Raw genomic sequence first — 15,075 nt, 5'->3', positions numbered from 1 at the left:
GGATTACAGGCACCCACCACCACGCCCAGCTAATTTTTTGTATTTTTAGTAGAGACAGCTTTTCACTGTGTTAGCCAGGATGGTCTCGATCTCTAGATCTCGTGATCCACCCGCCTCGGCCTCCCAAAGTGCTGGGATTACAGGCGTGAGCCACTGCGCCCGGCCATTATTGCTGTTGTTACAAAGAATATATTTGCTCAGCAAGCACTGACTGAGTTTAAGCTCCATGTGAGACATTATGTCAATGATATAGAAAAAATCAGTAAGACATAGACACTGCCTTCAAGGAGCTCACTATCTATGCTAGCTGGTAGAGGAAGCAAACACATATGACCAACTATAAAGCAGTAAAACACATAGTTTGTATGGGAAGGACTTTTAAGGCTGAAATAATAGAAAACAATATCTGTCTCCCCTGTGGCACTGTCAGAAGCAAAATACTAATCCTGTACTGCAATGTTCAGATTATTTTTTAAAATTATTTTTTAGGCTGGCCGCGGTGGCTCACGCCTGTAATCCCAACACTTTGGGAGGCTGAGGCAGGTGGATCACCTGAGGTCAGGAGTTCGAGACCAGCCTGGCCAACCTGGTGATACCCCTTCTCTACTAAAAATACAAAAATTAGCTGGGCATGGTGGCGGGCACCTGTAATCCCAGCTACTTGGGAGGCTGAGGCAGGAGAATCACTTGAACCCGGGAGGCAGAGGTTGCAGTGAGCCAAGATCGCACCATTGCACTCCAGCCTGGGAGACAGAGTGAGACTCCATCTCAAAATATATATATATATTTATTTTTTTTAATGGAGGAATAACACACACAGAGTGAACAGATCTTTTATGTGTAGATCTTTTATGTGTAGCTCACAGAGTGAACAGATCTTTTATGTGTACATGCATATATGCTCGTGTAACTACCACTCAGATCAAAATTAGCACTTTTCCAGGATTCTAGAAAGTTCCCTTTTACCCTTTCCTAGTCGATACCTCCCCCAGAACTAACCACTATTCTGATTCTTGTCACCAACAGATAAATTGTCTGCTTTGAGCTTCATGTAAATGGAGTTACACAGTTAATGCTTAAGTTCTTATCTGGGCAGAAAAGGGGGATAAGAACAGGACCAAGGTAATCAATTTCCAAATAATGAAAGTTTTGCAAATGAATGTATATTTGCCTATATCTCCAAATCAGATAACCCTACTACAGCTATGTAAAAATCCTGGTGAGAATAAGAAGGAAGCTAAAACATAATAATAAAGGTGATGGGGTTATCACCAGTTAGAAAATACTATAAGAAATATCAATTAGACCAGCACAGCGGCTCACACCTGTAATCCTGGCACTTTGGGAGGCTGAGGTGGGAGGATCACTTGAGGCTAGAAGTTTGAGACCAGCCTGGGCAACATAGCGAGACCCTGACTCTACATAAAATTTAAAAATAGCTGGGCATGGTGGTGCATGCCTGTAGCTACTTGGGAGGCTGAGGTAGAAGGATCACTTGAGCCCAGGAGTTGGAGGCTGCAGTGAGCTATGATCACACCACTGCAGTCCAGTCTGGGCAGCAGAGTGAATGGCTCTAAAAATAAAAATAAAAATAAAAAAAATCAATTAGGCTGGGCACTGTGGCTCACACCTATAATCTCAGCACTTTGGGAGGCAAAGGTAGGAGGATACTTGAAGCCAGGAGTTCAGGACCTGCCTGGGCAATATAGTGAGACTGTGCCTCTATGAAAAAAAAAAAAAAAAAAAGTGTGCACCTATAGTCCCAGCTTCAGGAGCCTGAGGTGGGAGGATCACTTGAGCCTAGGAGTTGGAGGCTACAGTGAGCCTCCACTGTTTACACCACTGATTACTCCACTGCACTCCAGTCAGGGTGACAGAGAAACACCTTGTCTCTAAAAACAAAACTTAAAATAAAAAATCAACTCAAAATTACAGATTCTCCCATGAGCAGTGGTCAGCCAAGCCAACTAACTGGAGAGGAGAGCTAGAAGAAGCTGGAAGGGTGATCTGGGGACATCTTCTCTCTCCTAAACCAGTTTAAAGAACTTTGCCACCAGTGGGGCAGAGGCTGCCTGGGACTGGGGGACTTGTGAAAAAAACTAAAGATTAAAAGCCTCTCACTGCAGACTGACTGCCTGTTCTCTTCATACTTTTTTGGGATTCACCTTCTTTGTCCTGTCCTAGAAATGTGCTGGACAACGGAGGTGGGTGGGAGGGATATGCCCACAGCCTAAGGAAACAACCAGTTAAAACGTTTACAGCAATCTTATGTTTTTCCCTTTGTTCAGGTTACTACTTTGGGATTGTGATGATCGAAGCTATAGCTACTACGTTGAGGTTTCTACCAACCAGCAACAGTGGACCATGGTTGCTGACAGAACTAAAGTCTCCTGCAAGTAAGTTGTGTCTTTTCTGGAATTTATTCCTGTTGAAAAGAGTCTTCCCAGTGGATTGGGAGGCTCCAAAGAAGAGTCATAGAATCACCGAATTACATTCTTATTTGGAGGTGGAAAACACACTCCAGTGATCTTCTCTTCAGTTTTGACTATTAAATACTTATATGAAATTTACTTGATGTCACCAAACAGGGTTTCTCTATTCTGTGGTGTGAATTTGACTCACGCTTTTGAAAATGACATGTGTGCCTAAATAGCGGAAAAAAGATACTTTCCTTATGCAATCAATCCTCTCTCAGACCCCCCACCCCGCCGTGCCCACCATACCCCACACTACTCTTTTTTTTTAATACTTTAAGTTCTAGGGTACATGTGCACAATATGCAGGTTTGATTCATAGGTATACATGTGCCATGTTGGTTTGCTGCACCCATCAGCTTATCATTTACAGTAGGTATTTCTCTTAATGCTATCCCTCTCCTACCCCCCCACCCCACGACAGGCCCCGGTGTGTGATGTTCTCCACCCTATGTCCAAGTGTTCTCATTGTTCAATTCCCACCTATGAGTGAGAACATTTTTTAGGATTGTTTTCTTCCTTAAAGAACTTTGCTGAAGCAATGCATACTTTAGTAGTTATTATGGGGCTCTATCCTATTCCCCACACTCATAGCATTCTCAGGGCTAGCGTCAATATTTATTTATCTCATCTCGTTAACTATGCTGTTACTCAAACTAAGGAAAGCCTTGTACCTTATTTCTCCATGCAAACAGAGGCATTTAATGCATATGGCACTGGGGCTGTTTAGACTTGTCTGCTTGCAGCAGAAGATAGGAGGAAGGAGTCTGTGGGCTCTGAGCAGCCTAGCATCATGGTACATGAAAAGAGATCAGGGCCTCTTTGTGTAGAGCCAGAATCTCTAAGAGGCAAGGTAGAGCAAATGTGTTTCTCTTTTTCTTTTTTAAATTGAGATATAATTCATATACCATAAAATTTACACTTTTAAAGTGTACAACTGAGTGATTTTTAGTATAGTCACAGTATTGTGCAACCATCACTGCTATCTAATATTCCAGAACATTTTCATCACCCCAAAAAGAAACATCTTTCCCATTAGCAGTCACTCCCCATTTCCCTCCAACTCTCCCAGCCCCAGCATCCAATAATCTACTTTCTGTCTTTTCTTTATGGATTTGCATACTCTGGACATTTCATATAAATGGAATCATATAGTATGTGACCTTTTGTTCCTTGCTTCTTTCACTTAGCATAGTGTTTTCAAGGTTCATCCGTGTCGTAGCATATATCCGAATTTCATTTTTTATGGCTGAATAGTATTCCATTGTATGCATATACCACATTTGTTTATCCATTCTTCAGTTGATAAACATTTGAATTGTTTCCACTTCTTGGCTATTATGAATAATGATGCTGTGAACATTCCTGTACAAGTTTTTATGTGAACATGTATTTTCAATTCCTTTGGGTATATATCTGAGAGTAGAATTGCTGGGTCATCGGATAACTCTGCGTTTAACTTTTCGAGGAACTGCCAAAATTTTTCACAGCAGCTGCACCATTTTACATTCCCACCAGCAATGGTTGAGGGTTCTAATTTTTCCACATTCTCACAAGCACTTGCTATTGCCCATCTTTTTGACCATAGCCATCCTAGTAGGGATGAAGTAGCATATCATTATGGTTTTCATGTGCATTTCCCTCACGGCTAATGATGTTGAGCATCTTTTCATGTGCTTACTTGGGGTGGGGGCAGGGTCTCACTCTGTTGCCCAGATTGGAGTGCAGTGGTGCTCTCAAGGCTTCCTGTAACCTGAAATTCCTGGGCTCAAGTGATCTTCCCACCTCAGTCTCCCAGGCAGCTGGGACTATAGCTGCGTGCCACTGTGCCCAGCTAATTTTTTTTTTTTTTTTTTTTTTTGTAGAAACAGCACCTCACCATGTTGCCTAGGCTGGGCCAAGATTTCTTAACAGTATTAATGATGGCTTGTTTGATGCGATGTCTGACACCATCATCACCATTATTATTGTAGTAATTATCAGCATATATATATTGGTTAGGTTAACTCTTGCTACTGTAACAAATAAGCTTCAGTATTTCCGTGGCTTAATACAATAGTTTATTTCTCAGTCATGGGACAGTCAGTGTGTGTGTTCCTAGTTAAGTGATTTTCCCAGAAGTGACAGGAACCCAGGCAGCTTCTTTCTTGTGGTTCTGCCATCTAGGTTCTCCTCAGCATCAGCCACATTTAGCTGGCAGGAGAAAGAACAGAGAAGGTACACCTAGTTCTGAAAAGCCTTGCTCTAGGGGTAGCATACATGCCTTCCACTCACGTGCCACTGAGATGAACTAGTCACATTGCCATACTAGATGCTACTATGGCTGGGAAATGTAGTCAGTTCCTGCTTGGGTAGCCACTTCCCAGTGGAGCACAGATCTTGTTACCATCTCAGCCTCTTCTTCCAGAAGCAGAGCTGAGATTTAAATCCAGGTTCTTGCCACTATACCACATTGCCTCTTAGGACTCAAAACACTGCTAAAGAGGACTATACCAAGCTAGATGATGAAAAGGGGGAAACAAAGTGGTTAATTTATCCCAAGCTCCTGGAACCCTTTTTATACAATAGGAGGGCCTCCACGGCCCATGAACAACTATGCATTTGTCTTTCCAGAGTCTTTGCTTATTGGGCCCACAGCTCCCAGACCAGACCTTGTACTTCCTCAAAGCTTGTCATCTTGTACTTGTCTTACCCACCACCGGCCTCTTTTGTCATTTATTGTTGTAAACTGGATTCCTCTTCTCTTTTATGTCCCTCTGTTAAAGGTTGACATGGTTTGGCTCTGTATCCCCACCCAAATCTCATCTCAAATTATAATCCCCACATGTCAAGGGAGGGACCTGTAATCCCCATGTATTGAGGGAGGTGACTGGATTATGGGGGCAGTTTCCCCCATGCTGTCCTTGTGATAGTGAGTGAGTTCTCATGAAATCTGATGGTGTTAGAAGTGTTTGGAAGTTCTTCACTCTTCTCTCTCCTGCTGCCTTCTGAAAAAGGTGCTTGCCTCCCCTTCGCCTTCTGCCATGATTGCAAGTGTCCTGAGGCCTCTCCAGCCATATGGAAGTGTGAGTCAATTAAAGCTCTTTGTTTATAAGTTACTCAGTCTCAGATATTTCTTTATAGTAGTATGAAAACGGACGAACACAAAGGTGCTATACAATACAATGTGGGTGTTTTGTTGTTATTGTTGTTGTTGTTGTTTGAGATGGAGTCTCACTCTGTCGCTCAGGCTGGAGTGCAGTGGCATGATCTCGGTTCACTGGAACCTCTACCTCCTGGGTTCAGGTGATTCTTCTGCCTCAGCCTCCTGAGTAGCTGGGATTACAGGTGTGTGCCACTGCACCAGGCTAATTTTTGTATTTTTAGTAGAGACAGGGTTTCACCGTGTTGGCCAGGCCAGTCTTGAACTCCTGACCTCAGGTGATCCACCCACCTTGGCCTCCCATAGTGCTGGGATTACAGGCATGGGCCACAGCGCCCGGCCCAGTGTGGGTTTTTAACAAGAGCTGATTGACTAACTGTTGACCAGGTACATGTCATATTCATTTTGTATTTAGTTAAATGGGGACTTTTTTGGTTTCAAAGTCTCGTTCACTCATTAGATCCTCTTCTAGTAGCTTTGCATTAAATTATCAACATCTTTTTCTCTTTTTAATTTTTTTTCATTGGTGGATTTAAATAATTTATATGTTTTTAACTTTGTATAGCACTTAGATGCGATAGCAGTGTTTTACAAATTAATAAATAAATAATACATTAGAAGAACAAAAGTAGTAATAAGAAGGCAGATATGCCTGTTAACCTTGTAAGAATCAATGGAACCAGAGGTTATGATTTTATGTTTATAGGCGTAACTTGAATGTATTGTACCTCCCTTTTTAAAGTTAGGTCTTGAGAAATATAGAAGATATGTAAATGATAAAAGGCAAAAGGTTTTTCTTTTTAACTAATATGGTACAGAGCAGACCTCAAGAGAGGACTCTATTAGTTTCAAGAATTGTAGTCTGCTCTTTATTGAAATAGAGTGCGTGCATTTATAAATGAAATTATATGGAGTTTTGAAAGATCATAGCTCCGCCTCTTGATAGCATTCTACCTAGTCAAGAAATCAAAACATAGATTTTTGCTGTCCTCTGAAAAATCCCTGGGAAATGAGATTCTCCAGTGTCTCCGTTAATCTCTCTGCTCCAGGAGTGGGATATTTTCCTTTATAGTTCTCCTAAGTCTGCTATAGTTGGAGCTTCTCTTGGTTTGTTTTCAGGATAAGCAGTCATTTTCTATTATAGATAACTCTGTTTTTATAGTGACTAATTTTTTAAAATTACATTTTACCCCTCTTTCTTCATACAATCTAATCCTGTACCCTTTGACCTCTACCCTTTATTTTATCACTTTTTTTTTTTTTTTTTTTTTTTTGGTTTTTGTTTGTGAGACAGAGTCTCACTCTGTCGCCCAAGCTGGAGTGCAGTGGTATAATCTTGGCTCATTGCAGCCTCCGCTTCCTGGGTTCAAGTGATTCTCCAGCCTCAGCCTCCCAAGTAGTTGGGATTACAGGCATATGCTACCATGGCTGGCTAATTTTGTGTATTTTTAGTAGAGATAGGGTTTCACCATGTTGGCCAGGCTAGTCTTGAACTCTTGACCGCAGGTGATCCATTCACCTCTGCCTCCCAAAGTGCAGGCGTGAGCCACCGCGCCTGGCTGAAATATTCTTATAGTTGAGAAGTTTTAAAAACTAAAAAAATGGTCGAAAGCAGCCTGGCCGCAATGGCTCACACCTGTAATCCCAGCACTTTGGGAGGCTAAGATGGGTGGATCACCTGAGGTCAGGAGTTCGAGACCAACCTGGCTAACATGATGAAGTCCCATCTCTACTAAAAATACAAAAATTAGCTGGGCCTGGTGGCACGTGCCTGTAATCCCAGCTACTCAGGAGGCTGAGGCAGGAGAATTGCTTGAACCCGGGAGGCGGAGGTTGCAGTGTGCCAAGATTGCGCCACTGCACTCCAGCCTGGGCAACAGAGCGCAAGCCCATCTTTTAAAAAAAAAAAAAAAATTCACACCTCTTTTATTAACTTAACAACTTTACTAACTCCTTGATATAAAACAAATGAGAAATTTAGCTCATTTAACCGCTCCTCATTTTTGTTAGTTATGTTTTTTAGTTCTGTTAGTATTTATCTTTTAAAAATTAAACAATATACTTAAACCTCTATTATTATTATTATTTTTTTTTCTGAGACATAGTCTCTCTCTGTCGCCCAGGCTAGAGTGCAATGGCGTGGTCTTGGCTTACTGCAACCTGTGCCTCCTGGGTTCAAGTGATTCTCCTGCCTCAGCCTCCTGAGTAGCTTAGATTACAGGCACACGCCACCATGCCCAGCTAATTTTTGTAGTTTTAGTAGAGGGGTTTCACCAACAGGGTTTCCCCACGTTGGTCAGGCTAGTCTCGAACTCCTGACCTTGTGATCCACCCACCTCGGCTTCCCAAAGTGCTGGGATTACAGGTGTGAGCCACCGCGCTCGGCCTAAACCTCTGTTTTTTGATCCATCAGTTATAGACAATATTTCTCGACTCTTTACTATGTTGATGAAGAAATTACCACCCACTACATTTCCCTCTATTTTTCCCATTCTACTTCTCATCTTCTGTTAGCTGCTTTACTATATTGACATTGTGATAGTTATTTTTTGTTCTATAACTTATAGTTAAATCATCTATGTGTTAACTATAAATTGATCCTGAAAAGGGAAAAACACTAAGAACTCATTATAATATAATGATTATATAAACATTGTTCATGACAGATCTAGTAATTGGTTGGATCTAGAGTTAGGGAAGTATTATTCTATGTCAGTAAACTTGTTCCCCTATTGGAAGAATTGTACTGTTCTGATGAAACAGATTAGATTTTCTTACAAGTGCTCAAAATTATTCCACATGTTAAATAGCTTCCTATTAGACAGCTTTTTGTTTTCTTGAAGTTCCTGATTAGTTTTTTCCTGTTGCAGAAGCTTCTAAAGCATACTGTTTGTTCATTGGTTGATGTTGAACAGATTGTTTATGACCACAATCCTAAAATTTCTTCTTCTTCTTTCCTATCATTAGTAACACTGTTTCCTCAATTTCATTTTCTTTTTGTGGAATGTGGGTAAATAGTTTAAAAACAAACCCTTTCCCTTTTCTTAAGATATTGACTTTGGGCCCCTGTTACTTTTCTAGACCTGTTCCCCTGAAAACCTGATGGTAGTGGAATGTCTGCTGCGTCATAAGCAACATTGCTTATGATTTTAAAACATTACCCCTGAATGGTAAATTGCATCTGGCCTGGGAGAACTGTAAATATCTGGTCAGAAACTATAGATCCTTGTGCTTCCCTGAGTGCAGAGACTTTTGTAATTGGGCTTATTCCTTATGATTCTGGGATCTGTGCTTATGGAGCTGTCACAAGAAGTATTAGTTTCTATTTGGAATGTGAGGCTTCTAAGCCAGAGCAGCTCCACATTTACCCGTTGTTGAGTCTTATATACTCTTTTTTTTTCCTTGAGTCTTATATACTTTTTTTTTTTTTTGATTCTTAATGCTCTTATTTGAGCTGTCACCTGCAGGCCAAAAAGAATAGCTCCCAGACAGTTGTGTTGACTGCTACAAAGACTCCCGAAGGGAAGAAACACCTGGTGCTGTCCTGGGGGCTTACTGTGTTTCCCATTCTGTCTCCTAGGTGAATCTGAAGCTAATTATGGCTGTTTGGGTCTGTTGAGCCTGAACATTTAGTTAAAAAGATTGCTTATAATCCCAGCACTTTGGGAGGCTGAGGCAGGAGGATTGTTTGAAGCCAGGAGTTCAAGACCAGCCCCAGCAACATAGTGAGACCCAGTCTCTACCAAATAAATAAAATGTGAAAAAAAAATTATCCAGATATCATGGCACACACCTGTAGTTCCAGCTACTTAGGAGGCTGAGCAGGGAGGATTGCTGAAGTTACAGTGAGCTAAGATCACACTACTGCACTCCAGCCTGGTGTGACAGAACAAGAGCCTGTCTCAAAAAAAGAAAGGAAGAAAGAAGATCACTCATGGCCATTGCAGAGAACAAATCTATAGGTAATTTTTTTCAGAAAAGGGATATAGAAAGCAAATTTTCAGAACCCCAGCATATCTGAATCATAGTTTGACTGGGTATAGAATTCAGTTTTTTCAGAAGTCTGACAGCTTGGATTTATTGCCCTCTAGTATCTAATGTTGCAGAGGAGAAATCTGATGTCAATCTGATTCATGTTCTTTGCAGTAATTTATTTTTCTCTATAGAAGCCTTTAGGATCTTCTCTTCACCCCTGGTAGTCTCAAATTTCACAATGACATGGCTGGATGTGGGTCATTTGTCATTCATCCTGCTCAGTTTGCTTCGGTATGGAAATCTGCTCAGTTCTCCTCGATTTATAAATGAGTAATATTTCACGTGCATATCATTTTCTCGAAATTCACCAAAATCTTTTATTTACTAATGTCCTCTCCAGTTTGCAACAGTTTTGAATGTATTCTCTTTGCATTTCTTTGATGGCATGTCAGTGGTTTCCAGGAAGGGAGAGTGAACTATGCCTAGGTTGTCAGCCATCTTGGACCTGAATTCCCAAAAGCACCATGGCCTGCGCTGACTTGTAGTCAGCTGTTGATAGTCCCCAGTGACCCCAAGTCATTTTCCTTACCTTTCGTGTGCTTGGCTGTGCCTCTGCCATGTTATATAGCTGTCTTGTTTCCTGTCAGAGTATACTCCCTCACATATTGTCCTCATTTGCATTCATTTTTTAAACAATTTCTTTGCTTTGTCATGGTCCCATTGAATAGTAATTCTGTCTGCCAAAGTATTAGTGACCTCAGCCATCATCTGTCCAAAACTGTGCCCTTCACAAACATTTTGGCAAATACAAACGATTAGATAAAAAGAATTAGCTAATGAAAATTTTCTTTTTCCACTTGAGAATTCTGTAGTCCTAATATGGAACTACCTAGTCTTTCCAGCTTTTAGCTTCTAATTTTATCACAGACTTTCTATTTCCTGCCAGATTTACCATCTAAATTCCCTTCTGAATAAATTTTTCCCCCAATCTAGGTGTTTATTAAAAATGATGCTGCAAAGAGTTTTTTTTAATAACTTAAGGAAATACCTAAGATTTTTAAAAAGCAGTGTACAAAATTTTAGAAGTATTATCATAAGTAGGAAGAATTATGGAAGAAGAAAACCAAAAGGAAATATGCCAAAATATTAATAATGGTTGACTTTGTATAAGGGATTATGGAAATTATTTCTAATTTTCAACATTTTTCTGACCAAATTACATGTATTTCTTTTAAAATCTAAAAACACTTTACTTGAAAAAAAATTTTTTTTTTTGCTAGAGCCATAAGTGTTTTATGGATGCTTGTCCTTGCCATTATTTGAGTAGCATATGCTGGCAGAGTGGCATGGTTTATTCACTGCCAGCAGTAAATCAACAAAATTAAGTGCTGTACATAGCAATATCCCAGCAGCTCTTCAGAACCTTGCCATTTAGCCCAAGCACGAGCTATGTTTCCCTGGAAAGGACACTCCAGCCACATTTTCCTTATGCTTCTCTCCGTGGGCTCCTTAAAGCCCGCTTCTCTGAGAGTACTTTCTTCTGCCTTTCCCTGGGACACCCAAAGTTCATTCCCATCTGAGTTTGCCTTCTCCAAGGGCCCTGGCCTACTTGGCAGGTTGGAGCACCTCCTTGGAGCAAGCAATCTCTACAGCAACCTAATGTTGGGAAGTTTCTCCCCTGTGCCTTCCCTGAGAAGCACCTTGACTGTCTCCGTGTCACCTGGAAAGACCTGTGTGGAGTCCACACATCTGCTGCCTGGTCTTCAGCATGATTATATTCATATCCAAGAAGCATTGTGTGTCCCCTTGCTGAATGCACTGCCACTTAGTCCTGGGATCTGTTTCTGTATCTGCTATTTATTCCCTAGGAATGGTAGAAAGAGGAAAATATTTCTTCTTCTAAGTGCTGCAGTGGCTGAGGACAACAGGATAAATTAAAGGTGGAGAGTTACAGCCTCAGTAAAGTCTTCCAAAGTATAGCAAGATTGAAAAATGGTACATTTAAACCTAGAGACAATTTACTTTGCCTGTGATTTTTTTTTTTTTTTTTTTTGCATCTTCTTTGCCATTGTTAGTGACAATGTTGAGAAAGGTTTGTTATTTGTTTTTTGCCTGCTTTGTTTCTTAATCTCACACTTAACAAAAACTTTGGGTTGGTTCCAGGTGGTCACTGCTAACCATGTGTTTTGTGTAAAGAACTTGATGTCACAAATAAGATGCAACAGAAAGAAAGCGGGATATAAAGGAGGAAATATCTTCCTCATTGATACTAATGATGATGAGACATAGTTCATAGTTGGGTGACATGTTAGTTTCCAAGAAGATTGAAGCACTTGACTGTTGCATAAATCCCATATTGGTAATAACAGACAGGGCTGTTGTCCTCAGATTTTTCTGCCCTACCAGGTTGGAGGAGTCTGCTTGTTCCTTCTAGAAGTGTGAGCCAATTAATGAGCTCTGGTTGTGTAATTGTCACTTTTGAAATGCTCGATGAAGATTTTATTTTTCTCTTTTCATACTTAATTCCATTTTTCTACACAGCATTTGACAGTAATGAAAAAAGCCAGTCATGTTCTTTTCTGTTTTTTTCTTTTAAAGGGCAAACATTGGTGTTAATTTTGTCAAGAGTTTTAGAACTTGAACAATGAAGAAACATGTACCTGTAAGAGGAATGGTTTCAAAAAATGAAAAATGAAGAAAATAGCAGATTTTAGACAATACACACACACACACACACACACACACACTCTTACATGTGCACGCGCCAAGTCTGACCCTAGGCAGATCCTTGTGTTAATGATGAGATATCAGCAGGCTTGTCCTATAGGAGTCATCTATACATTAGGCCACACTTGGAGACACCAGTTACTCACACTTGTTTATGGGGTTATGAAGTACCTAAAGCTGATGCTTATTTTAGAATAGAAAATAGCAATAAGGAGTCAGCCAGTCATACCTGCACATTTAAAGGGGACTTATCTTTTGTATTGCAGGAAGTTTTTATTAAAAATTTACCCAAACATTGGGAGGCATGTGGAAAGTAGATTTTGATGCTAAGTATGTGAATTGCCTGAGTTCTAAATTTAGAGCTGCCAGCAGATCCTGTGGACCCCCAGTGGGAGGTTCCTCTCTACCCAGAACATTTGGAAGTTAAAGGAGCTAGAAGGAAATGAAGTCCTCTTGGGTAGCAAATGATCAGGAAGAAGAATCTGAGAGCTCCCATTTCCTTCTTTCTTACTTAACCCAGGAGCCACGTTATTCTGTGAGGGTAATAATTTTTTCCATGCCTGTTATAAAAAAAATGAAGCATACTTCAATAAAACTTTCTCAGTGAGCTGTGTGAGCACACAAAATGTACATGGTCAGAAAGATTTTTATTTTATTATGGAAATAACTTTCTTATTAATATTATATTCCAAATGATTAAAAATAAATCAAGATCACATTAGTTCACCTACCATCATCACTCACCTGCTCCACTCCACTCTACTGACTGACCTCCCCACATTCCCTCTGTGCCCTCCCATGAGTTTACTTACTATAGGCAGGTGGCACTTTTCAAGCACAACTCTAGTATCGTCCTGCTTAGGACCCTGCACTGCTTCCTGCTGCTCTCTGAATCAAGAAAAGAATTCTTTGCGTGGCCTAGAGTGCGCTGCACAATCTGGTCCCACCCCCTCTCCATACTCCCCCTGCATCCCTCTCCCTGTTCCCATCTCCCTGGCATCCTCTGTTTTCCCACCATCCATCATGCTCTGTCCTCCCACAGCCTTTGCTCATGCCATGCTGGTCTCTGTCTGGAGCCCACCCTCTGCCTTTTGTCTCATTAACCACCCCTACTTATCCTTTTCTTCTCAGCTCAGGGGCCACTTTTCAGGAAAGTTTGCCCTGACCACCCGTCTTGATCAAATCACTGTGTTATCCCCTCTCATAAAACCAAGCTACTTTTTTTCACAGCCCTTGTGCAGTTTGCAATTACCCATTCCATAGCATGGCTGTTAAGTTACTGTTCTTTTGCATCAGAAGGCAAGCTCCAGAGCAGGGATTTGGTGTTTTACTCACTCTTTGATCCATAGTAGTAGCCTAGCAAGGACCTAACACTTGTAGGGGTCAGTATGTACTTGATCTGAATGAATAGAAGCATGCATGCCATTGCGCTGTCTCCAGTCACATATGCATGTTGGTTTCGTTTGTCTTGTTACTGTCTGGAGGTGTCGTTGTCACAAAGCCCAATCAGGAAGTTTGCCCATTCCAGCTCAGATGCTGTCACATGAATCAAAGAAGAGTTTATGGGAGAGAATAAGAGTTGCCCCTGATGATGTAGTCCTTGTAAACTACACATATGTCTTCCTAACTTCTCTTTATTAACCCATTATTGATCTGTCATCTTTGGCTCATTTATAGCATTATTCCACAAATTTTAATTCAGTATTGCCAGAGGCTCAGTTTTCTTTGGTTTTTACATCTATCATTGCCCCTCACGTTAGTGACTTGGTAACAGTTTATCACTTCAAGTTGGTTACTGGCTGGAAGTCCATTACCTTTATTTTTAACCACTCTTAGAGAGAGTAAAGTTTATTTTTATGGAGGGGCCAAATGCTTTTAAAACTCTTTGCCAGCTCTGCCCCTTTCAGTTGAGAAATTGCTTTGATTTAAAATCCCGAGTTTGTCTGGTTAATGTTTCAATTGCTTCTCTGGATTTTGAGAGTAAAAGGTTAAAAAAAAAAAAAAAAAGCCCAACCTTAATCTCTGAAGAGGGACTCTAAACTGCCTGCCGGAGCATCACATGTACCTCTCCCAGCAGGAAAGTGTCTGTTCAACAGAACAGACCTCACTCTGGAACCCCAGAGCTCTCTGTACCTCTCATGGCCTCAGGATGGCTGCAGAGGGTCCAGCCCACCACCATCCAGAGAGGTGCTCAGTCAGCACCCTCACCATGACCAAGTCTTGATTAACCCCTCCCCTGAAATGGGTGTACAGACAAGGGACCTGCTGCACATTATCAGTCACATAATCCCAAGGTAGGTAAGCAAACTGAGCAGCAGACACCACAGTAACAGTCAGCATGGGCATCTGCAAAAAAAGGAAAGTAGAGCCTATTTGTTGGTCAGTGAATAAAGATAACAGAAAGGAAAAGCATGGTAGTTTTGATCTTATCTTCTTAAAGCGACCTGCCTCAGTTTACTAAATTATAATCAGAAGTCAGCAGCCAGCCTCTGGATCTAATGAGAAGGCTCTGTTTTGGTAATTATGCCACGATTGACGCTTGCTCAGCTCTATCCCAGAGCACTAAGAGGCTCGTGTTTTCTTCCTGTGTTTAAAAAAGAAGAAGGAAAAAGGCATTTTTATGAATTCAGGGGTCCAGCATGCACACAGAATCACCGTTTAGCTCATTCTCTTGGCTTCAGCTGTCTCTTTCATTCATATTTTCCATTGGCACCTTCTAGAATGGTTTCTCAAACACAACTTGTCTCAAACTGAACT

At 41.0% G+C, this 15,075-nt stretch overlaps 1 protein-coding gene across 9 annotated transcripts in view; it reads left to right on the top strand.

Moving 5' to 3' along the window:
- The window catches only part of BTBD9 (BTB domain containing 9), a 470,612-nt gene that overhangs the window by 380,637 nt on the left and 74,900 nt on the right, over window positions 1–15,075 (top strand). For all 9 annotated transcript variants that reach the window (XM_054558767.2, XM_054558765.2, XM_054558766.2 and 6 more), the window contains exon 9: window positions 2,289–2,396. In XM_054558767.2, coding sequence (XP_054414742.1) covers window positions 2,289–2,396 — 108 coding nt within the window. The remainder of the gene's footprint in view (window positions 1–2,288; window positions 2,397–15,075) is intronic.

This window comes from Pongo abelii, chromosome 5 (assembly GCF_028885655.2).
Source record: "Pongo abelii isolate AG06213 chromosome 5, NHGRI_mPonAbe1-v2.0_pri, whole genome shotgun sequence".
Lineage (NCBI taxonomy): Eukaryota > Metazoa > Chordata > Mammalia > Primates > Hominidae > Pongo > Pongo abelii.
The sequence above is the reverse complement of the archived record's forward strand: the minus strand, read 5'-3'. Positions and strand labels throughout refer to the sequence as shown.